A 27,982-nucleotide genomic window follows, 5' to 3' on the forward strand; every position below is an offset into this window, starting at 1 on the left:
GAAGTAAAATTCCTCAAGAACGAAGATCCAACAATACCATTGCATACCTTTAGGCGCATTCATCAACTACACAACCTGGCGGCCATCTTACTAAGTGGAGCTTTATTAGTCAAATTGTATATTGCATTAGAAACAATCCGCACAGCTTTCAGTTGATGAACAAAGAACAAACCTACTTGTGCGATGTGTTCTGTACTGATTCTACATCTCGTTTAGCCAATCCGCAAAATGTTATCAGCTAAGCTGACATTTCAAATGCAAGTCCTTGAACGCTAAGGTCATAAGTTCAAATGTTTGCCATTTTGGTTTGGGAAATGTTTGCTCGTAATCAGCTTCTTAAGAAAACATTTCTATTGAATGAGTTGATAAAGTGTCTAGGAAGGTTCAAGTAATTCAAATTTAGTTAACGCAAATGTAATAAAACATATTAAGGTTATAGAATAAACCGTTTATTATTCCAATAAATCACAATCAAGATTCTACACACTATATTTCTGATCAAGAAACGGAAGATCTCGCCTAGACAGTATGTGTTCCAATCTAATTCTGGTCGGCTGGATTGGTTACCGGTGTTTCTTTCTCCAGTGGAGAGCATGCAACAGCAAATCTGCCAGGATAGAAGCATCAGAGAGATTAATGCAATAACCTTGTATAGTGTGGTATATAGAGTTGGGTCTAATAATACTTACGGCTGTTGCATGCCAAAGAAACCACCGTAAGATCCATTGTTTTTCTTGAAGTTATGTGGCGAGTAGCGATTGTACAAGCCCCAGATGCTGTTCATCAGCTTCCCATTGTACTTGACCGGTGTCAGATCGAGTACTGTAGCGGAGAAATGACAAAACAATATGGCTACTAATGACCTTGTACTGTTAAGAGTATGACTCTGTCGAAAGGGACACTTACTATTCTTGTTTAAATATCTCGGACCTTGCTTATCACCCGTCATACGAGCAACGGTGAGATCCTTGTCGTTCTGCGCCTGCCGGATCTTGTGCACTGCGAATGCTGACTGTGGGAGACAGGCCATTTTGCAGCAATCTAAAAATAGTAGACAATAATAATAAAATGGCCGTTAAGTCATGCTTCCTGATAGCACAATCAAATCTTCCTGCCGCCCGGGCACGGTCAGCATGTGGTCATATCGTACCTTCGCAAAGGTCAAACAATGTGGATGCCAAACAGAACGAACTGACTAGGTGCAAATAATTCACACTGCTACTGCTCTGAGGCTCTTTCACCATTCAGTTCTTGGGTACACAGGTACAAACGGATGGATCGTAGGACGTATCAGTTAAACACTCTCTATCACTGGAGTGAAAGAATCACATGAAAACAGCAGTTGCTTAGGGTCTTCGAAATATGCGGAAACCTGTCACCGAACCACCACGTGGTTCCAGAATGGGACTTATTTGTTCGCTTAAATCACAGATGATGCGAGTAGTCCTGCAGGTCTTTCGGGTCAATGGGTCAAGTCACATGAAATCTACAACTGTCCGCAACACATTGACATCCAATGTCTTTGCGCACTAGCACACAACGCTTCTTTTCAACACACATGCACAGACACACATACACACACACACAGACTACTGGCGTTGCGTACGAGCAGGCCCTGAGGAAGTGTGGCTTTGGTTGTAGCGATCGATGAACAAACAACGACTGGAAAGTTTCACTTGGTCCGGGTCAGCTTTTATGAACGATGGACGGTGCCGTGCCAGAGCGACCGTTCACACCAACACGCGCAACACAGTGGCGTACCTTATCACCGCGCTGGTCCCGAGTTCCGTAGTCTGACGGAGGTTATCATCCCAGAAGCCTTCTCGTGCTGACGGATCGAAGACGGGTTTGCAGTCGATCGATTGCTCAGCCTCCATGATCATAATACACTTCTCCTACGGCCTTATCAGTCACCACACAGTGTGTTTGTGAGATGTTTGATCTTCCCCGTGTCTGGTGCTATTAGACGTAACATCTTCGAGAAGATGGCTAAAAGAAGAAAAATGGTTTTGTTGATTCCATAGTACAATGCAATAGAGCCAAAGGGTCGTGTTGAATGTGATTGCTCGCACGTCCACCGTACGTCTTAATGTTCTTAATGTGGTACTGGATTTTGTTTGAATTTTTTACAGCAAAATCAGACGCATTCTGGAAAAGTTTTTTAACGCTTAAAATGTTTCTAGTCCCGATTAGTTCCAATGGTTCAAATGTTTAGAAATTCTAAAGAATATGAATCTCCTTAACATCGCCACGAACATCGCTCAAGGACTAATAGGCTTTGTTTACGATGAAACTATCACATCTTATCATTGATTGCACCGAAGTATACTTTGAAGCTTCAAGACCGTAAACTACATCGGTCCACAGTTGGACGCCTTCTTCTAGTGTCTGTTCATCGCGTAATTTATAGTTCGCAGTGCCCTTTGAGTGTAACGGCGATAACCTCGGCATTTTGCATACAAGAAACAAAAAATTGCCGTACCAAGTTTGCTTGTTCGGTTTCCCGCTTGTTTCCAGTTGTAACCGGTCTATTTTTGACTTCAAAAACAAAAAACCCACCAAACAGGGAAACTAAAAACACGGAACAATTGCTCTATACTCGCAAGAACGTGCGGGGTTAGATTGAGATCATGCGTGTGTTCATGAGTGCTGATAATAGCTGATATGTCGTGCTGATTTGCTTTGTGCATATAATTAAACCCATAACATTCGCTTCACATCTGGACTACCTACGGTTTACGGTTTACTGATGACAGTGATGACCTCTTTTCGCAGTAAAAAACGCGTTACGCAAGTATTCTTCAATTGACAATAAACATTCCTTTCCTATAAGTGATGTCTAATAAAGTTTGCCAAGCTATCAAGGATGTCATATTCAATATTTCAGTATATCGGCAAACCATTTCTTGAGAGAAGTTTAGTGTGTTTAGTCGCGGAAATGTCATTAATGTATGATTTCGTGATAAACGCCTAAATGTTTGCAACTAGTAAGTGAAACTCCTTTATTTATATGGAACCTATATGTATATTGGTTCCAAAGTAATCGGAACATGCTTCGTATACAACAAAGCATGCTTGATATGCTTCCAGTAACTGATACTAAATTTTTTATAAGTTTCGTTTGAGAAGTTGTTTTTCACGACGTTGTATTTGTTTGTTTACATTTTAAAGAAGCTCTTTTCAATATTCTAATAGAAAGTCATAAAACACGATTTAATGTTGCAAATCAAATTATTAGCTCGAAGCTAATTATTAGCCTTCGTTACCGTTACTCGCGAACCAATAGTAAATTTTAAATCTTCGTTAAAACCCTCATTCACAATATCTTCGTTAAAAAATAAATCATCAACACTGTCATGCGGGTTGTTCCACGACGCAACACACAGTGCAAAACATCAGATCCACTGATTTGAAGGAATATTCGCGCAACTTTGGTCTTGATTGCGGTATTTATGTACGAATGTGGTGCAATAGTGAGTGAATTGTGTGACACGTGCCGCGAGTGAAGTTATCCGCGTAAGAACGTGCCGTTTGCAGTCGCGATTGCTTACTTATCCATCACAAAAGGTACGAGTTAGTTTTTTTACGCAAAGGTTTTTTCACGCATGCTTCAAACCAACTGTCAAAGGCTTCTTGCCGATTGTTATGACATCGTCGCGATGGGGGTGGTTGGTTGTTTATTTTGATACCTGGAACACCGCCAAGTGTCAAGGAGTGAAGAAAATTGTTGGACCAATATCGCCAATTATAGCTTAACCAAAAACCTTCGTTGGGACCTTTCTCGAGAACCGTAGTTATATAGGTGTAAAGCTAACAAGTTATTTACCTGCCGCCACCCTGTACAAAGATGTCTTCTCACCGGAACGATGAAGTGGCGCTCAGCTATCACGAATCGTGTCTCCGCCTGTCGGATGTGGACCTGCTGAAGGGTCCGTACTGGCTGAACGATCAGATCATTTCCTTCTACTTCGAGTATCTCGAGAAGCAAGTGTTTGAAAACGAGCACGATCTGCTGTTCGTCAGCCCGGAAGTTACCCAATGCATTCGGATGGTGGCACAGGACGATGTCGGCATATTTCTGGAACCGCTGCGCGCCCAACACAGAGCGTTTGTGTTTTTCGCACTAAACGACAACCAGCTGGCGGATCGGGCCGGTGGTTCACACTGGAGTCTGCTGGTGTTTTCACGCGGCGAGAAAGCGTTCTACCATTTCGATTCATCCCGCAACGCGAACGCCGAATATGCTCGCCATCTGGTGATGGTGCTGAAGCGGGCCCTGTACTGTCCGGATGCGCAACTACGCACCGGGGACTGTCTGCAACAGAGCAACGGATACGACTGTGGTGTGCATGTGCTGTGTACGGTGGATGCTGTGGCACAGCAGATACGCAAAAGTGGCAAAATCGAGGGCGTCCGTAGTGCACGGTACGATGTGATACGGTCCAAGCGGGAGGAACTGTTGGGAGTAATTGTAACCTTAGGTGGCAGGATTAAGTAGCCAAGTGATTGGAAGCTTATCTCATAGAAATGACTCTCATGCTAATATATCGCTGTGGATTAATCTTCCATGTGAGGAAACATAGGTGTTTTAACCGTTTATAGCCCCTCTTTTGACCGGGGATAGTTTTTTTATTGCACCTTGTTTGAGACATCTATGTAAAATCTTGTTTTGCACCCCATGATGTGACCAATATAACAAGAAATGATTTATTTATGTGAACCTTTAATATGTTTCCAATAGTTTGTGTGTTAAAATGGTGTCTAGTGATATTTAATTGATTTATTTAAACCATTCGTTTCTTACTAGAGCACAAATAGTTTTCTAATATAAATAAATTAAAAAAAACGCTAGTCGTCGCTCGTCTGAATGTTATTTCGTAAATTCTTAAAATAATACGCATTTGTTTATAGTAAGGGAACCCAAAAGACAAATGTTTCAATATTTCCGTTGTAGAATTTATTTGCCATCATCTTTCAGTATATAAAACATCTTTCAGTAGAATTCAATCGAAAAACGTTAACACGACCAAAATACATCTATATCTCCTTGTTCGTTTTAATTGGAACAACCAACGTGTTTGTTCGCGCCCTTACCAAAAACTGTGTGTATACCCGGCATGCCGTGTTTTGCTCGCCCGTGCCGTGCGTTATTGCGTTAAAAAAACCAGTCTGCTGATTCGCCCCACCCGAGTCAAGTTGTCTAGGCTTTCACCTCCGGTGCAACCCATCCACCAAAGGCACGTTCCAGTTCGCAGGCCACCGCAAGGCACAGACGATCCTGATTGACGCCCGCCACTACCTGCAATCCAACCGGTAGACCTTCGCGGCCCAAACCCAACGGTACGGCCGTTGCCGGCAGTCCCAGCACGTTGATGATGGCGGTGTAGCTAAAGTTGAGCGCCCGTATCACTGGCTCATTATGGTACGGTGCCACCGTCGGATGCGTTGGGTAGATAAAGACACCATTCTCACCGAGCATATCGCGGAACTCGTTCACCAGCTCTTGCTTCTGCTGCACGTAATGGTGGTACTCTTCCGAACCATACTTTACACCGCTCCGTTCCGAGAGCGCGGTCAGTATGCCGATCAGCGTGTGGTTCGACATGCGCAACGGCCACTTGGCCAGCTCTAGCCAGGGATTAATCGTACCCTCCAGATTGGCGAGCTGCGAGTCAAATCCAACCTTGGACGGAGTTTTCATGTTCGCCAGCCACATCGGTGCGGATTTCCGCATCTTGTCCAGGTACACCTTCTTCACTTCCGCCTTGACTGTGGCCCGGAAATGTGCCATCACCTTCTCCATTGCATCGCGAATGTCAAGATCGACGGGCGACACCAGATGTGCGCCGCCATCGTTAATTTGATAGAAGAATTTCACCTGCTTCAGATCAACCGGTTCATCCAGCCGAAGTTTGCCCACATTCTCGTCGGAAATGATTCGCAGCATCGGCTTCAGGTCGGTGGCATACCGACACATGGGTCCGATACCTGTAGGGACGGACAACAAACAAGCCGTTCTTAATATTGCAAGGTCATTGCAGTGCGGTCATTTCACCGCTTGGTTTGCTTATCTGCTTAAGTCACCCATTAGTCGCTTACTTCAAGTGTCGAATGTAGACGCTCTACATTGCACTTCAAGAAGGCTGTAAACGACCTTTGGGCTTTACCTAATTAGCAGTTCAAACACCACTGGTGAGCAGCTTAATCTTATCATACCTAGGAATGAGTTTTGTTCCTCCGACAACGCCACCGGGTACTGGCCCTCGTTTGACACAACGAATTTCGATGGTTTATGTCCGAAGACACCGTTGAAGAAGGCCGGCATCCGGATCGATCCACCGATGTCCGAACCCAACCCGAAGGGGGAACCAGCCGCAGCCTGAATGCATCCTTCGCCACCGCTCGATCCACCGACGATACGATTGGCATCGTAAGGGTTTCTCGAACGGCCATGAATGGTGTTCACACTTTCCCACCTACAAGAATGATGCGTTAATGAACAAACTCGAAATAAACCCGTGTTGTTGGATACAACACTCACCACATGCAGCACTCGGAAACGTTCGTCAGGGCAAAGGGTATGGCACCGGCGCGTCGCATCAGCTCCATCGCGCGTGCATCCTTGTCGCCGCGTATGTTTCGCCGATTCCATATGCCGGACGTGTGCAGCAGACCTGTACGGGCGCAATGAAAGCCAAACCCACAAAAGGTTCATTAGCCGCTGACCTAAATATGCGTGCGTTGTTAAACCACTTACCCTGCACCCGTATGCAGTCCTTCGTCGATATCGGCACACCGAGGAATGGTTTTTCGCGCTCCAGCTGCTCGACGGTCATCGTACCGGAGGCGATTAGTTTGTCCGCCTGTTCCGCATCTTTCAGCGCTTCCTCGAACCGCTGGTCAACCACACAGTTCAGCAGCGGGTTCACTTCCTTGCATCGGTTAACGAAGGCTTGCGTTACCTCCACGCTCGTGAGCTGGAAGAAAACAAAAACAGACACAGAGAGGTTACAGTTTTCGATTAACTTTCCACTTGTGCTTCCCCAATTACCTTGCGTGTGCGAATCTTTGTCGCGAGCGAGGTGGCCGATTCCATCAGTATGAGGTTAGTGATCGGTGGCATCCGTTTACCGTGCTCGCCATAGATCGTACGCGACAGCCACCGTACCAGCAGGATGAGAAACTTGTGCACGACATTGATGACGGATTTGACCAGCGAACGGGCCTTACGCCGCTCCTGCAGGTTCTGTTTCGTCTGTGCATCCATCCTTCGGGAGTGACTCCGCGTTGCGTCGGCTCCGCATGCGCCTAATGTGCGAAGAAAATGTTTTGCTTTGTGCTTTAACTTTTCGGCCTCCACTCTCATATGTAGACGGATGGCACGTTCTTTCACAAAAAAGTTTCTGTAGGAAAATGATACAAGGGAGACGAAAACATTAGCTGCAAGATCCATGCTGATATAATGGAATATATATTAGGAGTACGAATAAGTTCGTGGCGCTACTAGGGTTAGGACTTCTTCTTAAGAGACTATCTGTTATTTCGCAAAAATGTGCTTCAGCTGAATTTTACATGCAGTTTGCATGGTTTAAAGAGTAAACTTAGGTTTACAAAATGAATAGCGCTTTGGGAAGTCACACCTAATTGAAAATGAAGAATTAGAGTCAAGACCTCCAACGACTCAGACGAGCACCCAACAATACTTCGAATAACTAAACCAGTAATATAGCCTTGCTGGAATATATTGGGATTTATACGAAGGATAGGTAAATGGGTACTATAAATATACTGAAATCAAGAAAAGATAATGAAATTGCAATCGATTGTATCGATTGGTGATGAAGAGGGGTACCATTACAAGAATTCAATCCGACATTCTATACTCATAACGAGAAGATGGCAAATTTTTATGCTGTGTGTTTGGTGGGATCAATGATAACGATAGTGTATTGTGAGCTGTCTAACCCTATCCAAAGGAATACAGTGAAGTTTTATCGAATTAGCAAGAACTTTTACGTGACCACTAATCACAAATGGTTACGTTAAAATTATTTGTCAATGCTGTTCGGCAACTTAACTGTTCAACTGATCACAAATCAAGAATGCGATCAACTCATTAATAGTCAACCTGTACAATAGGATCTCAATATTGACAGAAGGGCGGTAAAATGAAGTGACTCTAGACGGAAAACATTTCAAACTAATAATACCCATCCTTCTATTCCCAACATAAAAAAAACTGCACGAACTCATTCATACGCCTAATGTTTTCTCAGTGACTGGTTTGTGATCGTTTACATAGCTGGGACAATCGCAAAGCCAAGAAAGGCAATCTACACGCTCGAACTACGATGTTTTTTAAAACATGGAAGATATTGAATTACTTTTGCGCGTAAACAAAACAAGCACAAGTATTATTCTCCACTAACGCTCAGCTAATCTTGGGGGTAGTGGATGGTCATCCACAGAGCTGCAGCGAACGAACGACTTACTATAAACCAATGCCTCTTACAACGGCATCGTTCGTCGTTCGTCAACTGCTAATAATAGCAGCAACCGATTGCAACGACACAATTAAGCATCACGCTTGTTGCTTCCACCGGAGAGTAAACTTGTGGTGCTGGAAAACTGGCACAAAACCGATACCGTCCGGCCCAAGGCAAAGGCCCGTGCGGTTGGATGACGGTTGGAACAAAACAAACATCAGCTCGAACTCGACTCGAACTAACCCGTGCCTGTGCACGCCATGTTACACACAGCCAGTATATGTGGTGTGGTTGTGTTGTGTCTTCCTCTCACAGCACACGCTCGCGCGTATTAAAAAGCGAACTGACGGTGTCTGTCACAAGGAAAGTGTTTCTCATGTTACAACTTTATACCGGCAACGTTGGTGCATTTCACCGATCATGGAAGGCAAGCGACGAGGACGATGCAAGGTGCTGGTATGCTGACAGGTTATTTGATATACAGTTTTTTGGGGGTTTTGCTGGACGGAATGTGCGCTTTGCGACAGTTTGCCTGGGGAATTTTGTTGTTTGCGATCGATGTCGATCGTGACATTCTTTACTTTCGCTTTCCAACAGGGCGACAACATTCATTAATGTGGTTTTTTTTGCCGGAATGTATGCCACACTCATTTCACCACACCGATGATGTCACCGTAGTAGATTTCCCTTTGTAACATCGTCGAAGAAATGGGTTTTTATGTAGATGATAACCAGTAACAAACATCAGATATAAAACCCCGGTACGATAAACCTTCTCCGATTGCGTAACGGTGTCTCACCTTTATCTGTGCGCACCGTTTGAATTCTCATTCAATTCTCATTCGTTGAAAAACGTGTTAATACATCAAGTAATGCTGTACTTGGCGGCAGCAGAATTGAAGACACTTATCGTTGAAGTTCAATCGGAAAGAATCGTTATGATCGTGTAATTAATTACTTGAATAAAAGCGTACAATTATTCCAGAAGTTCAGAAGCTGCTCCCCAAGAACTCAGGACACACACTCTTTAATAAGCGCGACATGCTAACAGTGTTGAACGGCACTATCAATAAGTTCCCATCTGCTGCGGTTATTAGTCGAGCATACGACGAACACACAGAGGGTAATGAAAGGGGGCACACGCGGTTTTCAGATAGTAGATAGCAATGCCTTTGCAGTCGCAAGTCGCCTCCAACCGTATGGGGTGTTATTCTCGTTGGCGCCCATATTCTCCATGTGCATGGTTATCTATATCAGCACTAATACGCTCTCGCCCACATTTTACGGGCTGTTTCTCTATCGATTACTGCTGAAAAAGAAGAGAAAAGTGGAACAATATTATGCGCCCTGTCCGGTTAGCGTGGCGGAACCATAGAATTGAAACCATTCGAAACGGACACTGGGACACACCCGTTGTGGTTGTGTGCTGTGTTGCCTACTTCGATCAGGCAAATGATGTATGCATAAATCATGCAATGAAAATGTGACCGGTTCGATCTAGATCGATTATTTGATCGCTTCTTCGATTCAATTCGATTAACGAGAGCAAACTCGCCGCACGAAGTCGAGTGCGTGTGTTGCTAGGAGGGCGTCGTGACTTCCTACTTCCTGTTGCTCTAATCCGTCGCACAGGGTCGAACGGGAGGAAGGTTCTCTGTTCTTCATTCATGATGTATTCGAACTGGGTCGTATTATACTACAAAGAATTACATTCTGTAATCTAACAGCGCGTATTATCACGGTTCTCGGACGTCATGGTTGAGCTTTTATCGGAAAGTAGATTGTTATCAGTATGTGATCTAGTTGTAGAATCTACGCACACACTGCTTAAACATTGCATTCTTTTGTCTGTAAGCAAAACTTAACCCAGCGCAGCATGCTGTGGGAGTCTATGCTTCATCATAAATACATTCCCAGCACCGTCGCGACGACCACTATCATCGAAGCAACCGCATAAATTATCAAGTCCGGTTCAAGGTTTTTGTACCTCAAGGTCATCAATCGCATTCGGATCCGCCTTTCCGGTAGCTTCTTCTCCGTTGGTTTTAACGCTGCGCAACAATATCTAGACATGTGGGGAGGGCCACTTGTGCGATTGGATTATGTGTTTGCGGCAGAAGCAACAAGTTGCCCTGACCGTTATATCAGCGCGGTTGTGCCGTTCTTCCCAGGCAAGTCAAGCGTCGTGTTCCGTCGCTGTGACCGCATCCGCCAATTTCCCTCCACACTCACACCGTCGTATCGGACAAATGTGTTGTGTTGCTGTTAACCGGTTTTTGCACAAATGTGTTGTCCATCGTTTGGCGCTTTACTCGCCACGTTACCGGGGCAAATTACTGGCGACGGTTTTTGTGACTGACAAGCAGCAGTGACGACATCGGGTGGATAATGACTAAGCAACAGACGGTGTGAGACGGTGTGTGCACGACATAATGTTGAGGCAAACCAGCTGGACTATAGCAACGACCCTACACCGAATGGGTTATGAAATCTGCTCTTCCACAACACAACACGTTCAAGTGCATGTGGGTAATCGATAACACTTGATTTTCCCCATTGTTGGAATTAATTTTTTCTTCACTCTTTTATCAAACTCGATGTATTAATCGACTGTTTACGATTTAAAACTCACACACTTGTGCGTGGCGGCTACGCTATCCGAAAACAACACAACAAAACTATTTATAAATAGTTCGATGAAGTATGATGATGTTAACTATACGAAGGTTGATCTGATTAGAGCGGTTGCTGTAACGTTTCACCACACTGTTGCAAAGGCTTTTTTCCCTCATTCGAACACGACAGACACCAGAACCATCCACTAACCTTCACTGTGGCCTATTGTTTTGCGCTATCTCGCCGCCTGGAACCGATTTAACTTTGGCTACGTTCCGTCGCGCCAAGTGCCTTTTGTTTGCGATGAGAACGGCGCTTGTCAAATGACATGTGTACATTGCTCGCAGATGACATCAACCCGCGAGAACGCAATTGCAGGGTTGGGCTGCTTACTTTTGATATAATTGATGGCCATTTAATTATGCGCTGTTTATATGATTTTATACTAATCGTTTGCAACGTTTTGCACCTGATTGTGTACGTGCAAAATAACTTAATGTCAACTAATTTATTTGTTTTTTTCCAAAAGCTTCAAAAACCCTTTTATTAATGAAGACTTTCATATTAAATAGACCTTGAGTAAATGTACCTTTTATATTCGGTTGTTGATAAGATTGATTCTTTATTAATCTAAACGTTACGTTACGTATATTGTATGTATTTAACGTAATTAACTTTGCTGTTCAAAATTTTCACATGCGTATGACGAACCCTGCACATCGGGCACGGAATTTGACATATCAAAACAACAACACAGTGAGCTCGTACACGTGTTGAAGATCATTCGAAAGACTTTTCATGAAACTGATTTTCTTCTTATATGTATTTTTCAAAAGAAAATCAGTATTTTATGTAAACCAGTAAGTATTGTAATTTTATCGCTGTTAGTGACGTAATTATCAACCATGTAAATTTTGAACATTTTTGAGGTGCTTTTCTGCATCTTTCTTCAATTGTGATTTTTGGATTATTATTAGTTGATCTAAACTATTTTAAATAAACGAAAAATACATGTTTTTTTTCCAACAAAGGTAGTTATACACGTTATTAAACCGTTTTACAGAAAAAAACACTCATCACCATGCGTACAGTGCAGTACGAAAGGGAACCTTCTACTGTTGTTGTAAAATACATAAATTCTATTGTTAATGAATATTAGATTTTTATACGTTTTTAGCTGAAAATTGTATCATTTGATGTAAAATATTTAATGTTAACATGTATTTTTCTAAAGATGTTGTTCTTGTTATTACAGTCTTAATTTATTAACTAACAGTTGTCTAATTATGATAATCATTAATATATGTAATATGTTTATTAATTTATTTGCAGCATAAACAATGGAAAATTCTGAAAATAAACTGCAGCTTCCCAACTTGACTAATGAAGTCAAACATGTAACAACATCCCCAATGCGGTCTCCAGTTAGTCAATCGATGCTTGTTCCCAAGCAATCGTCTACTTCAGCTACAGGTAGGAACGGGAAAGTGATTAAAATAACTCCGCTCACATTCAACACGGATGAACGGACATTAAAGCATATGTTACGAATGCTGATGTCATGTTCTCTTCGTCACGTTCGAATGTGGAATGATCCTTGACCGCAGTAATTACGATATTTTTGTCTGGTTAAACAATTTGTCTTGCATGCATCAAACAGGTTTAAATTTGAAGTATGTTTTCTTGGTACACAAAAAAAAATAAACACACACAAAAGCTCGTCACACACAAACATCTCTTTGATCTTTGTCATCTGACTCCTACCGCTCCGAGAGGAGCAAATAAAACAAAAAGCAAAAATCCACCCCTGCGCTTGATGATGCTTTTGTTGCATTCTGACTTCCGCCCGTTCCGGGGCACCAGGCGTGTGCTGCGGTGTGCAAATGAATATTTCAACAGACAGGCAGTGAAAATCGAAACCATCCCATCCTCCCATTCCACGTCATGACGCACGGGAAGCTTTTCATTGATAAAACCTTCAAACGTGGTTCATGTAAAGTGAGCGGGAAATTATATACACGGAAAACCCCAGCATGAGAACGCTTTTCCACGGAACCATCCACCGGCACAACTCTCACTCTTTCTCTCGCGCTCACAATGCTCATACCTAGAAAAGCTTCTCATGGAATTGAACCAAAAAGACGCTTTTGTCGCGTCCCAACGTGTGTGTGACTCTCTCGCGCTTCGATAGGGTGCTCGGGAGGAAAATTTTCGACCACAATTCAGTTTTTCTTACGACGGACGGTCGACATGATGCGCTCGGGGACCGCTAGTGGTGTGCGAGTCGTGAAAAATCGGTTCGATCGAATATTGCGTGTGCAGTACAATGGTGTCAATCGTGGTGTCGGAAGCTCCCAGCAGTAGAACCCCATTACTGTACACTGTCGCTGGTACGAAGAGCTGTTGTAACAGCAAGTAAAACAACCCCATAAGCCCAATGCGTGTTGTGTAAATCTCTATCCGCTCGGGAAGTGTGTAGTGTTTGTTTGGCTTTTTTTCGTATTGTGCCTTTCCCTGCGGAAACGACGGTTGTAGACTGTTGTGTGTGAGTGAATGCGTTGTTTACTTCTAAACCACCGAAAAACCCGGCACGAGGCAAACATTCGCTTTCGGACGCGTTTTTTTTTATTTCGTTAGGTGTTTTATCGCATCTTTGCTCTTTGACACGGAGAAAATGGAAAAACCCAGTGTAGAACAAGAGGGAAAAAAACGGGTTAGTGTTCAATGTTAACTTTCCCATTTACCGTTGGTACACAATTCCATCGGGGTTGTACGCGAGCTGTTGCTGGCAGATGAATATCTGCCGCAATATCAAGCGGTTGCAAGTGTTGGGATAATTGAATTTCCACGTATTTTTCCGGTTGTTGAACCGGAGCGCGGGAAACGGTAGCTAGTGCACTTTAGACGAAGTACAAACATCCGGCGTTTAGGTGTCTGTCCGCTATTCGATTGGAGTTCTGCTATATGAGGTGTCTTAGAGCGGTTTTTGGATGATTTTGTGGGGAGTTAATGTAAACATTAGAAAAGTTAACACGGAAGAAATAATACGGACAGTCTCCGAGATTCGCGATTTGTTGAATTGGAGTTGAAATGAGTTGGTCACTTATGGCACAAAATTAAAGCTTAAAAGTTGAAAAATAAAACAAAGATAGAGGCTGGCATCATAAAGAATTGTTTTAAGTTTAGTCAATGTTTTCTTCCAAAAAGTCTCCTGAAATGATGAATAAATAACGTGCAACGAAGAAATTCGACTTTAAAATGTTACATGGAGTATTGCTCGCGGATCCAACATAACGCGGATATTCGAGATACCCGGATCTCTCGCGGATTATTGGGGTCCTTTGTAATAGTATAGCTCGAGGACTATCTGTTGTGTTCTCAGTTTTCTAATAAACATAGTTTTAAACATATCAATGATATAAACATTTATTAGTATTAAAATATGTCATCTTGTACTACTATTCGTTGTTTGTCATTTTCGGTTATTGTTGTCACAAACGTATCTCGAATCTCGATTTCCACGTTAGTCGAATCCGGGAGTAAAATCGTTAATATTTCAAAGTTACATAGATTACTACCTTCTCTGCTCTTAATTTATACAACCTGGCGACTTTTTGAAAGAATTCATTTCAATAAATGCAAAATAAGCATGACCATAAAACATATCACAAAGTACAGTATTTTCGATAATATATAACTAATTCAGCTATAACTAATTCAGCAGTCAAATTTCTAAAAACTGCATATCTCAGAATCATAATAAAAAAGGAACCACGTATCTTGGGGGTATTTTATTAAGCTTTTCAGAAGAATATTAGAAAACACCAGCGCAAAGTAAAATAAAATACTACATGAAATTGGAATATTATATAATTTGTATATAAATTATGTTTATAAATTTTATGCGATAAACTAACTGAGCTTTAAAATGCCAAAAGCCGCATATTGTAAATCCTGGTGCAATATTGTTTATATTTCAATGTTACAGAGTCTACTTTCTACTCTTCAGATTTATTTATCCAACATTTCATTCGACTTTTTTAGGTCTAACATTAACAACAGTTATAAACAAATATTTTATAACAAGGATGGAAGGCTTTTTTGCCTACATTTTGTGCTATTATTATAACTCAACTGTCAGAATTCCAAAAAATCGCCTATCTCGGGGACTGCCTGTACTGTTTATCTTGAGGAACGTAAAATGTTGTAACATTTCGTCAAATGTTCTTATTATTACTATCATTTTCTTATGTTTTGCAATTATTTGAGGATAAAATTTTGTTTAAATATAATTTATTTAAACCGCTTGCTTATTATCGAAAACCCCCTGTTTGTAATTTAATTACGTTTATTATGTAACATGTATACATTACCTTCCCCATGGTTGATCCCCTTTTTTACTGTGTCCAATGCAACCGAAACGGTCCATATCGCCTCAAACGGTTGGAAAATGTTTAATCGAATTCGCGTCAGTCAACAATGCCCGGGTCCCAGCTGGTTCCGGTCAGCACCTACATCGACCGAACCAGCAACGTAAATGTGTCAACATTGGCAAAACCGCAATGGCCGTACCATGTGCTTCATAAATTCCGGCGAATCCCATCAAACATGTCCTCGGGAACATCGGGTTGACTCTTCAGCTCAAGCACCAAGGTGGTGCTGGTGACCAGAAATGCATTCGTGCTCGTCGGGTTTAGGGTGGAAGCTTGAGCAAAATCACGTCCCAACTCTGCTGGGAGTAGAAAAGGGTTTGCCCGCTCACGGCACGAAATGGGCGAAAATGGATGTAGCCGGATGGGAACCGACTGGGAATTCAAATCTCAGCCGCCGGATGATTGATTGGGTTGAAATTGAATTGCACAAAGCATGAAATCTCGTTTCCGTGTGTCTGTTCGCTTCGAGGCAGTAAAAACGTAAATATCAATTCCGGTCGATCGTTAGCTTTGATTAGAATTTAAATTTATTATCGACGAGCGCAAATGGCGACGAAGATGTTAATCATCCTTAATGGACATGTTGTACAGAATTGTTTGTTTGTTCGTAGATGGAATTTTATGTTGTATATAGTACATGTCGAACGTTATTCGTTTTTTGTTCTAGTGAACAGACGGTTTATTCATAATCTTCCCACTATTCACATTAATATGCATTATGGATGACTGGTAACTAATAGCAGCCAATGTTAAAGCACAACAAGAGTCTCATACAGTGCCTGTTGGGTTTCTCGCAAGCGATTAAGTGCGCAGCTTCGGTGGCAAACGGTAAGCAAACGCTGCTTCTTGCCCATCGAAACCGATAAATGTCGCTGGGCAACCGTTCTGGGCAGGAATAGAAGCGGATTCTTACCATGCAGCCACCGCACATCGTCCGTATCGCGAGCCGGAAATGTGTAGCGTAGTTGAACCTTCCGTCGTTTGAAAATTGATTGAACCCACCGGCTGCTCTATCGTTAGCCATCATCGTACCAAGCCACCGTGTCAGCATCGATGGGTGAAGAACACGCATATCGCTGACACTTCGTCACCCCGCATGAGCCCCGGGAGGTGGTTGTGGTGAAAATTGCTATCCTTCCACCTTCGCCCACCGCGGGGCGAACAACCTACGGCGGCGAACAGGTGAACGATGAATTTGTGCGGCTGGCTGAAGACATTTAAACGCAAGGGCAAAAATGCAATCCGTGCGAGCGGGACAGCGGATGAAGATGGGGCCGAAATGGCGCCGGCCGGGGAAAGCGAAAGCGGCGGCGAACGGTCAACGAGCGGGAAACGTGCTAATGGTGGCCGCACCATCGGCGGCTGGGGAAGGAAAATTAAAAGTGTCACAAAATTGGCGACTGGTGAGCGAATTAGCGGCCAGCGGGAAGGCACACCGAACGCGAAGGAAACCCATTCGAGCGCGAATGACACCGCCGAGGACGCTGTTGTCGAATGTGCTGATGAAGGTAGGTGAATTCGATTTGGTTGGATGTGGTAGAGTGGGATCCGTTGAAATAAAAAAGGCCAACGGGTGCATGGACGTGAAGCGGGTTTTTGTTTTGAAATTCCATCCTCGATGGGTGATTGATGGGTTTGATTGACTGCTTTTGAAGTGTTGGGAGGATTTTTTTTTGCACTTTCCATCAGTATCACTTCAACGTTTGGACCGCCTATATTTATTGCCTGCATCTATTTTTCTACCTTTGCACAAGGTAAATCATTTTAACCCAGTTAATTCGACTTTGTTGAACAAGAAATGCGAGTTTCCTTAATCAATCACAATTTATATGTTGAACTACCAGGCGTCTCCATCAACCACGTGGTTCTGTGATTAAAAGTGTCAAATTGGAAATTTATGACATCGTGCTATAAAAATTGATACGCTATTATAGCAGACCGCTATAACCCGGGAAAATTCCCCTTAACTCGAATTTCCGCGTAAGTCGAATGCAATTTCGTTTATACTTCAAAGTCACAGAGTCGACTTCCTTCTCTGGACTTAATTTTTTCACCGAATTAGGCGTTGTTTAGAAAGATTGCATTGAAATAAGTTAGAAAGAAATGTTTTATGTGACAAAAAAAAAGAATTTTCGACCAATTTTCACCTTTTTGCTTAGATTTTGTGCTATAAACTAGCTCATCTGTCAAATTTTCCAAAACCGCGTATCTCGGATACTGCCTGTAGTTACCGAAATTACGAACTATTATAGTGGGCTGCTATAAACCGTGAGTGATCCGCTTATGGCGAATCCAGAAATAAAATCGTTTATACTCGAGAGTTATAAAGTAGACTTCTTTCATTCCTCGTTCTATTATTGAAATATTCTAATAATTTTACGTATTCCATAATAATCTTTGTTTTGGCATTAATACCCTAATGTGAATAATTTTAAAATATTTTTTTTGGGGTGTTTTTATACTTCATTTACTCTAGGTATGTGCCAATTATTTTACCTTTTACTGAAATTATATTACTTATTCGTAGCAAAATCCTCCTCCTTAAAGTCACCTTCTTCATCTTTGCTTTCGAAATGTTTTTCTGCCGCTCCACTATCATCACCTTCCAAAGCACACTTCACACCCACCCTCGAAAGCTTTCGTAACGAAAACATTCGTTAACCTTTCGGCCGGAAACGTGATGAATAACTTAAACCTTCACTGCTTTTAACATTGACCTAACCAAACATCAACACCAGTGGCACACCAACACCCAGTGGCGCGAGTGTTTCAGTGGCGAACGCGTCACCGTCGCACGTGCACTTACGTTCTTCAACACTTTGGGTCGTGTCGGTATGATGAAGCCCACGCTTCACGCTTCTTTAATCGTGTGCTCGTAAAATGAACTTGTGCAGCGTTCGCCAGTGTGGTTAATGTACCCTCTACCATCGATACCATCGGGGTGGCATGTGTATCTGTAATGTCAAACTATTCCCATCCACCGTAATGGGTTTTGGTGTGCGTTAGCTCCAGATGACTAACTAATATGGAAGCGATGAAACTTTTGCACACACTACCGGTGGCAGAGAAGTGAAGCAGAGCGTACCGTATGATTAACAAGAACGCTCTGCTTACACATGTTTGCAGCATTCCTCCTGATATGATAGTAGTGCTAGTGCTGGGAAGTACCGAGCCGCCGATGTTACCGAAGTACGCTCCATGTATTGATTATTTTGCCCTGCATGTGGGACTTGGTTGAAAGAGATGGTGAAAGAGAAAATTATAAAGTTTCCTATATGGGGCAAATTATTTGCTTCGCGCTGACTGTCAGGAAAGACTGCACGTTGCTAGTGGTCCGAAAAGTAGTTTTTTATGTTGTGTTTAGAGTAAGTTTTATCAATGTTTATCTCTAAATGATGGTTCTAAGGTTTTTTATCCCCCTTCTTACTATACCGTACATTAGTACCGATCAATGTTAGGCTGATTCAGTGCATGCATCCAATAAAAACGACCGCAAAACGATACCCCACTGTATATAGCTAAACAAAGTTAATGAAAAGATAATATTTGCCGTAACTTTTCTTGCGTGCTATATCGTATAATAGGTGCTGCACAAAAACAAATATTCCGCTCGAGACAAAAGTCAACCTTCGTAGGTGAGAGGTGTAAGATAAACTAAGCCGTTTGCCTTCGAGGAGGAAATTTGAACTCGTGCTCGGTTCAGGGCACAATTCCAACGAAACGAGAACTTGTGTGTGTCTTCATCGGCGTTGTTGCCCTTTCTATCGGTTGTACAAACGGAGTATGTTATGTTCCTGGAACACCTGCAAAATTGCTTTCCGACACCACCACCTCTGTGCACATTGGCCGTTCGCATTGAAACTCCACGTGTGCGTGTGTGTGGAGCTTGTTTCTGAGCAATATTGTCCCAATTGTGGAACCTTTGTGATTAATCATAGGACTGTGTGTGCCTTATTGAAACCACAAATTAAGATAGCTTTTCAATGAAGAGACCGGAGGCTTTGCTCGGATCTTCTTCATGATGGGTCATCAGTAAACTTTCACCAACCAAGCTCGGTGGTGTTTATTATTCTGCCACTATTCATGCTCAACAGAAAACATTATCTATGCAAATTTTGTACCATATACACATAATATACATTTAAAATTATTTTGGCTTCCAGTGGTTGGGATAATTTATTTCCTTCCACACGCGAAGCCGTAAGAAGCTTATCTCCATTACGACGTCACCATCTCGTCTGTGCGTCATGTTTTATGATTTCTTCTGATTCTTATCAAAACCATTTCCCTCCCCCCGCAGCAATGCCGGATATTGCTATTTTGTGATCTTCGAACGTTTTCCATATGACTTTCCACGCACGTGTAGCTTTCGTCAGCTCGCGGGCTATCAGACATCAGGTGTGGCGTGTCGTGGGACGGCCCAAATGGTAAGCCGCTCCCAGCGCTCGCTTATGCTTTGAATATTAATGCAACATTGTTCTTTTACGGGGAACGTTGAGCGAATGTATGTAGCGCATCGTATGCATAATTCTGTGCGTGTTGCGTGTGCCGTTTACGCGGATTTCACGATTGGGCTAGATAATAAAAATAGTCGGCAACGGTTTCGCAAAACTGGATTTTGTATGGAAATAATTTATAACATTTTTTTTAGATTGTTTAACACACTCAACAGATTGAGCTTTGAGTAATCTCATAGATTGGTTGATATCATTTTAGATTTGCGCTGATTAACATTTTAGAAATGCATCGTTGTATGACTTAGGACACGAAAGCTTCAAATACAGGCTGTCTCACTTGGCACTCTTTTATACGCGATTACGGAAATCGAAGCTTAAAATTGGGTGTTTTAAAATGCCTTCTAAGTCAGTCGAACACATTTGTTTTAATTTTTGTAAATGTAATTTTTATCACAATTCGTCTAAAATGCTACGTAGATTACGAGGAAGGAAAGAAGTCAACTTTATAACTTACGAAGTATAAACGAAGTATAAGTTACACCCGAATCTGACAGAAGCAGAAATTTGAGATACGAGGATTATAACTATCCGCTATAATAGTGTAAAAATCCGCGTAAGTCAAATCCTGGTCCAATTTCGTTTATACTTCAAAGTCACAGAGTCGATTTTCTTCACTGCACTTAATTTATTCAGCGAAGCAGGCGGCTTTTTGAAAAATTACATTAAAATAAAATAAAACACACATTTGTATGACAAAGAATGTTACTTTTGACCAATTTTCCAACTTTTTGCTTAGATTTTGCGCTACAAACTAGCTCATCTGTCAAATTTTCAAAAACCGCATATCTCTGAATCCGCGTATCTCGGGGACTGTCTGTATCTCGTAATCCGCGTATAGGAAGAACCGCGCATCTCGGGGACTGCCTGTAAATTGCTATTGCAGGAAAAGCTTTGGAAAAGCGCGGAGACCTGGTGATGGAAAGTTGTTTATAGCAGGCCACATCGAACAGTGTAGACATAATGGCCGATTCAGTTACTTATTCATTAAATTATCAGCAATAAAGATAAATTTGTATTATTTCCGTACTCAGCAAAATATCGACACCAATTTTGGTGGTTGATTTTTCAGTCTCATTGCAGTCCAGTTATTGCATTAGAGTCGTGTTCTCGTCATATTGGTCTTCCGCTTATAAATTAATTTCTATTCAATAATGAAATGAATGTATAATGCTTTGTTTTATGTCTTTTGATGTATGAAATTACACATTATTGAAAAAACATCCTTTATTTCATGATTCCCAAATGTAGGACAGTACTACGAAGCAGCCAGTACCGGGTTGATGGTGACCCAAAATAGAATACAGTATTTAATGGATACGATTAAACCATCCAATTAATAATTAAAACATAATTTGTGTGCGCCCGCCCGTGACGCAGCAACGTCTGTATTATTTGCGTTGCGAGCATTACGCAACTTCGGTTCGCATGCCGGTCAGAGGCGAAAGAATGATCCTAACCTATCACAATATTACACCCACACCAACCAGTACCTGCTGGCAGCCGAGAAGCTTTACCATCTTATCATTTTCACAGGCGCAAGACGTGAGAGAAAATAAGCCTTTCGTGCTGTTGCGTGTCCCATCGCTTCTGGTGCCTTTCTTCACCGGAGAAAAATACGAAACACGAGACTCGTCTTTCCACGTCCAAAGGGAGGATTAACTTCAAATAGGGGTCATTTGGTAGCGCCCGAAAGCGGCTAAAATTGTAATTGCTCTCCTGCCCGGTAACCGCATACCATTATCATAAATCTGCCGGTTACGTTGATCGTCTTACGTCAGGGCGAAAATCCACTCGCTTGTGCTCATTCTGTCCTTCCCGTCCCCCAACCAGAAAAACAGTGGGTTCGTCCGCTTATCGATTTTACCATCGGACAGTGGCATTAACAGGCAAATCCATTTTACACCGGGGCATGACGATATGCTGTGAAATTTATGCACTGCGAGCAGCAAAAAAACAAAAAACAAGAAAGAAGATAGAGTGAAATGTTACACAAGAATGACACATTAACCATGAAGCGTTGGAAAAACGTGTTATTTTTTATGGGTTTGGTTTGACAGCAGCTTGCAACAGGATGTTGTATGAAACAAGGTGAGCCCTGGGCGAGAAGCAATGTCCTCCATAATGTGGGAAATGGTTGTGGAGAGAGTGATTTTTATTTTTGGACCAGAACTGCCTTTCGGCTTATCGTTTACTATACGCCCACCAAATAAAGGGTACTGAAAATGTGTATTGAGTGGGATGCTTTTAGCTTATCGTTGTGGAAAACTTAATTCGAAATCGGTTATTTCATTCGGGGATGGAATCGAATTACGATTGATTAAATTACGGCTCTCGCAAAATTCATGCCGGCTCCATGTAAGGATTGGAATGAATGTATTATGAACATCATTTAAACATAAATTATAGATGAGTGGATTATTTATTGCGAGCGTCGCGCTACGTAGTCAATAATGGGATACGCAGACACTGATTGGTTGGAATTGTTTTATTCGAATAAATTGACACATTGTAATGCGCGCATTTACATTTACATACAGCGCTCGAGATTGTAGCGGGCTGTTCTTACCGGTTACGTGATAAAATAAGTCTAGTAAGCCATAAATGGCAGGCATGACCTACTAGGTCGTTACACCAAGAAGAGAGAGTGACAGTCTTTGTGGATTAATGCTATAAAATTATGGGGTACTATTTTGTCTATTTTCGGTATTGGAATATCAGAGTCGAAGGATAGCTGTTGTTCGCTGAATGGTCACTTGCATACTGACTTATTTTATTACGTTACGATTAATCGTTAGTGGTAGTTAGTGCTTACAACTGTTAGTGCTGTTGTAACACGCGCGGTCCGTGCGTACGATGTGTGTGTGCGTAAGACGTATGAAGAGGAGTTTACACGTCTTCGCCACAGTACTTCCCCCTTAGATTTTAATACCGATTAGGAATTATAACTCTACGTCCTGATCGCGTTTTATATGGAGGATCGGTAACGGTTGATTCGAGTGTGTGATTTGTGGTAGTGTCTTCTTGGGTAAATGCTGCTTTAAGACGATCGACCGAAATTGGGATGTTCTTGCCTTTAACTTCTACGATGAAAACTTTTTTCTTCCGACCGACCACTCGGTATGGCCCATCATACGGTTGCGTGAGAGGTGGCTTGATGGCTCCAACTCTAACGAAAACGTGCGTACATGAATGCAGTTCCTTTTGCGTGAATAGAGATTCACGAGTGTTGTGGTTGCTGGTTGGTTTCGGTATCACTGTTGACATCATTCGTTTCAGCTGGGTTGCGAATTCTGGTGTAGCTTTTCCATCTTCGGTCTGCACGAAGAATTCACCAGGTAGTCGGAGTGGTACGCCGTAAATGAGTTCAGCAGCTGTGGCCTGGACGTCTTCTTTCAAAGAAGACCGCATACCTAAGAGGACGAAAGGCAAAACTTCTGTCCACTTGGAGTTCTGGTGGCACATTATTGCTGCTTTAAGCTGACGATGTACGCGCTCGATTTGTCCATTGGCTTGTGGATGGTACGGAGTTGTGCGTAAGTGTGTTATGCCAAGCACGCTTGTAAGTGCGCGAAACAGCTCTGACTCGAACTGTCTGCCACAATCGGTGGTAATGTTCGTTGGTACACCAAAGCGCGCTATCCAGCCGTTGATGAATGCGCGTGCCACGGTGTGTGCAGTCATGTTCGGTAAGGGATAAACCTCAGGCCATCTGGTAAACTTATCGATGATCGTAAGGCAATATGCGTTACCATCCGCTGGTGGTAATGGTCCTATGATATCTATGTGTATGTGTGCAAATCGACTATCAGGTGTTTTGATTTGCGATATCGGCATTCTGTTGTGGCGTTGTATTTTTGACTTTTGGCATGGTATGCAATTAGTGACGACTGATTTGCAATCGCGACGAAGAGAAGGCCAGATGAAACGGTCGGAAACTAGACGAGTAGTTGCGCGGATGCCCGGGTGTGAAGCGCTATGCAATTTTCCGATGATTTGTTTTCTGAACTCGTTTGGCACGAAAGGACGGATGGCTTCTGTGGAGACGTCGCAGTAGATAGGCGTATTTGCCAACGGTGATTTCAGGCGTTTAAGAAGGACCGAGGTGTTCGTAGGTGGATTTTTTAAAAAATCTTTAAGATCGGAATCAGATTTCTGTAACTCAGCCATGCGGTTGTAGTCGATCGTTTCGATATCGGTGATGGTGTTGATACGACTAAGCATGTCGGCCACTTTATTCGCCTCGCCCGCTACATGTCGAATATCGGTGGTGAATTCGCTAATGTAGCTAAGTCTGCGTTGCTGTGTTGGAGTTGCTTTTTCTGGACGCTGTTGGAAAGCTGTGGTAAGAGGCTTGTGGTCTGTGTATATACAGAATTCTCGTGCTTGTAAAGTATCTTTGAAGTGCTTAACTGCTTCATACGTTGCAATGAGTTCTCTATCGTATGTACTCAGTTTTTGTTGGCTTTCATTCAGCTTGCGGGAAAAAAATGCGAGTGGCTGTGGTCCTTTTATGGTGATCTGGTGAAGAACGGCACCAATACATGTGTTTGAAGCATCCACATCGAGGGAGAGTGTTCCCTCAGGTGAAGGATGCGCAAGCATAGTAGCATTAGCTAAACCTTGTTTGCAGCTTTGAAATGCTTCGTTGGTAGTGTCGTTCCACTCTAGGACTGTAATATCATTTTTTATGTTGCCCGAGATCATAGCTTGAAGGATGCGCTGATTTTCTGCTGCGCGCGGGATGAAACGACGATAGAAATTGATGGCACCCAAAAATCTCTTCATCTGCTTGGCATTTATTGGTCTAGGCATATCTAGAATGGCTTGCACCTTGTTTGGTTTCGGTTGTATTCCGTCTGCTGTGACTTGGTGTCCTAGAAAATCAACCGATTTTTGACCAATTTGGCATTTTGCAGCGTTGATGACGAGACTGTTTTCCTTCAATCGTTTGAAAACTTCACGGAGGTGCTGTTTATGTAGCTCAATGTTTTCAGAAGCTATGCATAGGTCGTCTACATATGGAAATACGTAATCAAGGTCGCCTAGGATGGCGTGCAAATGCCTTTGAAGAGTTTGTCCTGCATTTCTCAAACCGAATGTCATGTAATTGAATTCGAAGAGTCCGAATGGCGTGGTTATGGCCGTCTTTGGGACATCTTCTGGTGATACAGGAATCTGATGGTAAGCTCTTTGCAAGTCTATGCACGAGAATATTGTTTTTCCGTGTAGAATGTTTGAGAAATCTTGGATGTGCGGTACAGGGTATCGGTCAGGAACGGTGATGGCATTTAGGTTCCGATAGTCTCCGCAAGGTCGCCACTTCCCATTTGACTTCTTTACTAGATGTAACGGGCTGGCCCAGTTACTTTTAGAAGGTTTGCAAATTCCCTGTTCCATCAAAAATTGGAACTCAGCTTTCGCTTCTTTGAGCTTATCGATAGGCAATCGGCGAGGTCGACAAAATACGGGTGGCCCGTTGGTAATGATTTGGTGGACGGTGTTCGTCTTGGTAGGCTTGTGCTTCATGTTTAAAACAGTGATGTCCTTGTATTCGTTAAGGATTGCAGAAAACGGTGAGTTTACGTCAAAAGTTGTAATTGCAGGTTCGTTCACTGCGTTAATGTTGTCGATTTCTAAACGTGTCGTGTTGTCGATGAGCTTGCTTCTGCGGAGGTCGACGAGGAGATCATAATGCTTCAGAAAATCGGCACCTATGATGGGCGAACTCACATCGGCGATGATGAAACACCATACAAAAGATCGTCGTAGGCCGAGATCGACAGTGATACGCTTGGTACCGTACGTGCGTATTGGAGTACCGTTCGCGGCGAAAAGTTGATGTGCATGTTTTGGTGAGTTACGCTCCTTTACGGTTGGTGGTACCACAGAAACGTCCGCTCCGGTGTCGATTAGAAATCGATTCGATGTTCTCGAGTCGTGGATGTGTATGCGTTGTAGATGATTATTGCTGCTGCTGTTACTATCCGTGTCGGATGCAGGGTTTCTGATAACAGGATGGTTGTACATTGACGGAGGGACTGCGTTTATATCGGTCGTGGTCGAGAGTACGTCTCGATCTTCCCGTCGAAAAAAATACACGGTACGTTTGGGTTGTCCGCCTTTTGTTTCTCACACTTGCGAGCCTGAGCACCATGTCGGAAGTGAAACCAGCATATCCAGCCACGCTTGTGTCTGGCTGGTGTTCCATCCCGTCGGCTGCAAGAACGAGAGCGTGTATTACTAAATCGTCTTCTGCGAGGGTTACCTGATAATGCTTCTTCCAAGCGTTGTGTGAGGGCTTCGATACGTTGTTCCAGCGAATTAATAGATGATGCTTCTTCGCGATGTTGAACTGATGCAATCTGTTCACGTGGGGCTTCTAGGATTTTGTCAGCGACTTTTGCCTGGTCATCCAGCGTAGCGGTCGGCATAGCAGCAATGATAGCACGTGTTGTGTTGGGCAGGGCTCGTAGCCAAAGGTTCGTCAGTACGTTGTCAGTACAACCTGCTCCTCCTAAGCGGCGCATCTCGGACAGTAGAATGCTTGGTTTCTGATCTCCCAAGGACATTCCGGACAGCAAACTGGACAGGCGCTGTGTTTCCGATGGTTGGAAATGAGCGATAACGGCGGCCTTAAGAGTTTCGTACTTGTTGCTGTTGCTACTATTTTGGCACTGTGTAATAACTGAATGTACGTATTTCGCTCGTGAGCCAAGTGCGACGATTACTGTGTTGAATTTAACTTTGTCCAGTTTGAAACTGTTCACGCTAAAAGAGGCTTCGAGGCACATAAACCATGTTTCAATATCGTCTGGGTCTAAAACGGGGTAGCTTATTTTGGCAATCACTGTAGCGTCACTTGCCTCGCATTTCACGGCGGTAGCACCATTTTGTTCTTCAGCGGTTTCGGTAGGCATTTTGTTTCGCACGTGGTTGGTGATAGGACTTTCTCTCGCTGAGCAAGAAGCTTTTGGTACGCGATCACTGTAAAATCACAATTTCACGATTTTTGTTTGCGTATTGCGTATTGTTCAGTCGGGAGCTTGTTCAGTCGGGAGCTTGTTCAGTCGGGGTCACCAGTTATGGGGTACTATTTTGTCTATTTTCGGTATTGGAATATCAGAGTCGAAGGATAGCTGTTGTTCGCTGAATGGTCACTTGCATACTGACTTATTTTATTACGTTACGATTAATCGTTAGTGGTAGTTAGTGCTTACAACTGTTAGTGCTGTTGTAACACGCGCGGTCCGTGCGTACGATGTGTGTGTGCGTAAGACGTATGAAGAGGAGTTTACACGTCTTCGCCACAAAATCAATTTTATTCGTTATTTGTAATTTATAAATCGGTTCATCAAACATTAATAAAATGTAAAACACATTTACTATATCGAATTATATTGTTGTATCAATTACTTTTCCAACTTTTAAGCTATTGTGTGTATTTTCGTGCTATAAAAATTTCAAATTTCAACAAACTGCACATCTTCGTCTCCGCATGCAAGAAGGAACGTGTATCTCGGGGACTGCCTGTATATCATTCGGTCAACATTTTTATTGCGGAATGGTAAACGGCACATGTTTGTAAATAAACTTAAATCACTGTCACGAAAAAGACTGTGTCATTTTTTAATTTTTTTTATTATGGTGGTCTATTGAGTGATGATGCAAATAATTTATCTGACATTGATTTTTTTTTAAATTATGAAGCAATAAAATGTTGAACTGTTACTGGTTTTAATCGGTTGTATAAGGAATGACAAAATAATTATTAAACTATTGCCACGAAACAAAAACAATATGTAGCAAAACTCAGTCTATATTTGCTGTCATATACATGTTTTATATGTTTAACATGATTAATAAAACTTTATAGAGCTCAAACTTTGTACTAGTAAACATCAAACATCGCAGTTATGATTTTCCGAAACTT

At 42.6% G+C, this 27,982-nt stretch overlaps 4 protein-coding genes across 5 annotated transcripts in view; 2 read left to right on the forward strand and 2 right to left on the reverse strand.

The window, feature by feature from the left end:
* Positions 1-442: 442 nt before the first annotated feature.
* Positions 443-1,628, reverse strand: LOC128298129 (uncharacterized). Its single transcript, XM_053033868.1, has 4 exons — positions 1,151-1,628; positions 907-1,041; positions 690-822; positions 443-607 (listed from the first exon to the last, which is right to left on the reverse strand). Exons 1-4 carry the CDS (start codon positions 1,242-1,244, stop codon positions 541-543), a joined length of 429 nt encoding a protein of 142 aa, XP_052889828.1. The 5' UTR covers positions 1,245-1,628; the 3' UTR covers positions 443-540.
* A 1,856-nt stretch (positions 1,629-3,484) lies between these two features.
* LOC128308652 (cytochrome b5 reductase 4) overlaps positions 3,485-27,982 on the forward strand; it is a 54,620-nt gene continuing 30,122 nt past the window's right edge. The window contains exons 1-2 of one of the 2 annotated variants that reach the window (XM_053045513.1): positions 3,485-3,567; positions 12,435-12,575. In XM_053045513.1, coding sequence (XP_052901473.1) covers positions 12,443-12,575 — 133 coding nt within the window. In that variant the 5' untranslated portion in view covers positions 3,485-3,567; positions 12,435-12,442. Of the gene's footprint in view, positions 3,568-12,434; positions 12,576-16,285; positions 17,044-27,982 lie in introns of those variants that run through there. The other variant, XM_053045512.1, reaches the window with a different exon arrangement.
* On the forward strand, positions 3,763-4,798 carry LOC128308695 (sentrin-specific protease 8). The gene has a single exon (XM_053045515.1). The coding sequence runs from the start codon at positions 3,848-3,850 to the stop codon at positions 4,496-4,498; it is 651 nt and encodes a 216-aa protein (XP_052901475.1). The 5' UTR covers positions 3,763-3,847; the 3' UTR covers positions 4,499-4,798.
* On the reverse strand, positions 4,941-11,418 carry LOC128308679 (fatty-acid amide hydrolase 2). Its single transcript, XM_053045514.1, has 6 exons — positions 11,313-11,418; positions 7,052-7,403; positions 6,758-6,977; positions 6,542-6,674; positions 6,217-6,476; positions 4,941-5,988 (listed from the first exon to the last, which is right to left on the reverse strand). The coding sequence occupies exons 2-6, from the start codon at positions 7,364-7,366 to the stop codon at positions 5,201-5,203; spliced, it is 1,716 nt and encodes a 571-aa protein (XP_052901474.1). The 5' UTR covers positions 7,367-7,403; positions 11,313-11,418; the 3' UTR covers positions 4,941-5,200.

Source organism: Anopheles moucheti, chromosome 2, assembly GCF_943734755.1.
Source record: "Anopheles moucheti chromosome 2, idAnoMoucSN_F20_07, whole genome shotgun sequence".
In the NCBI taxonomy this organism is placed as follows: domain Eukaryota; kingdom Metazoa; phylum Arthropoda; class Insecta; order Diptera; family Culicidae; genus Anopheles; species Anopheles moucheti.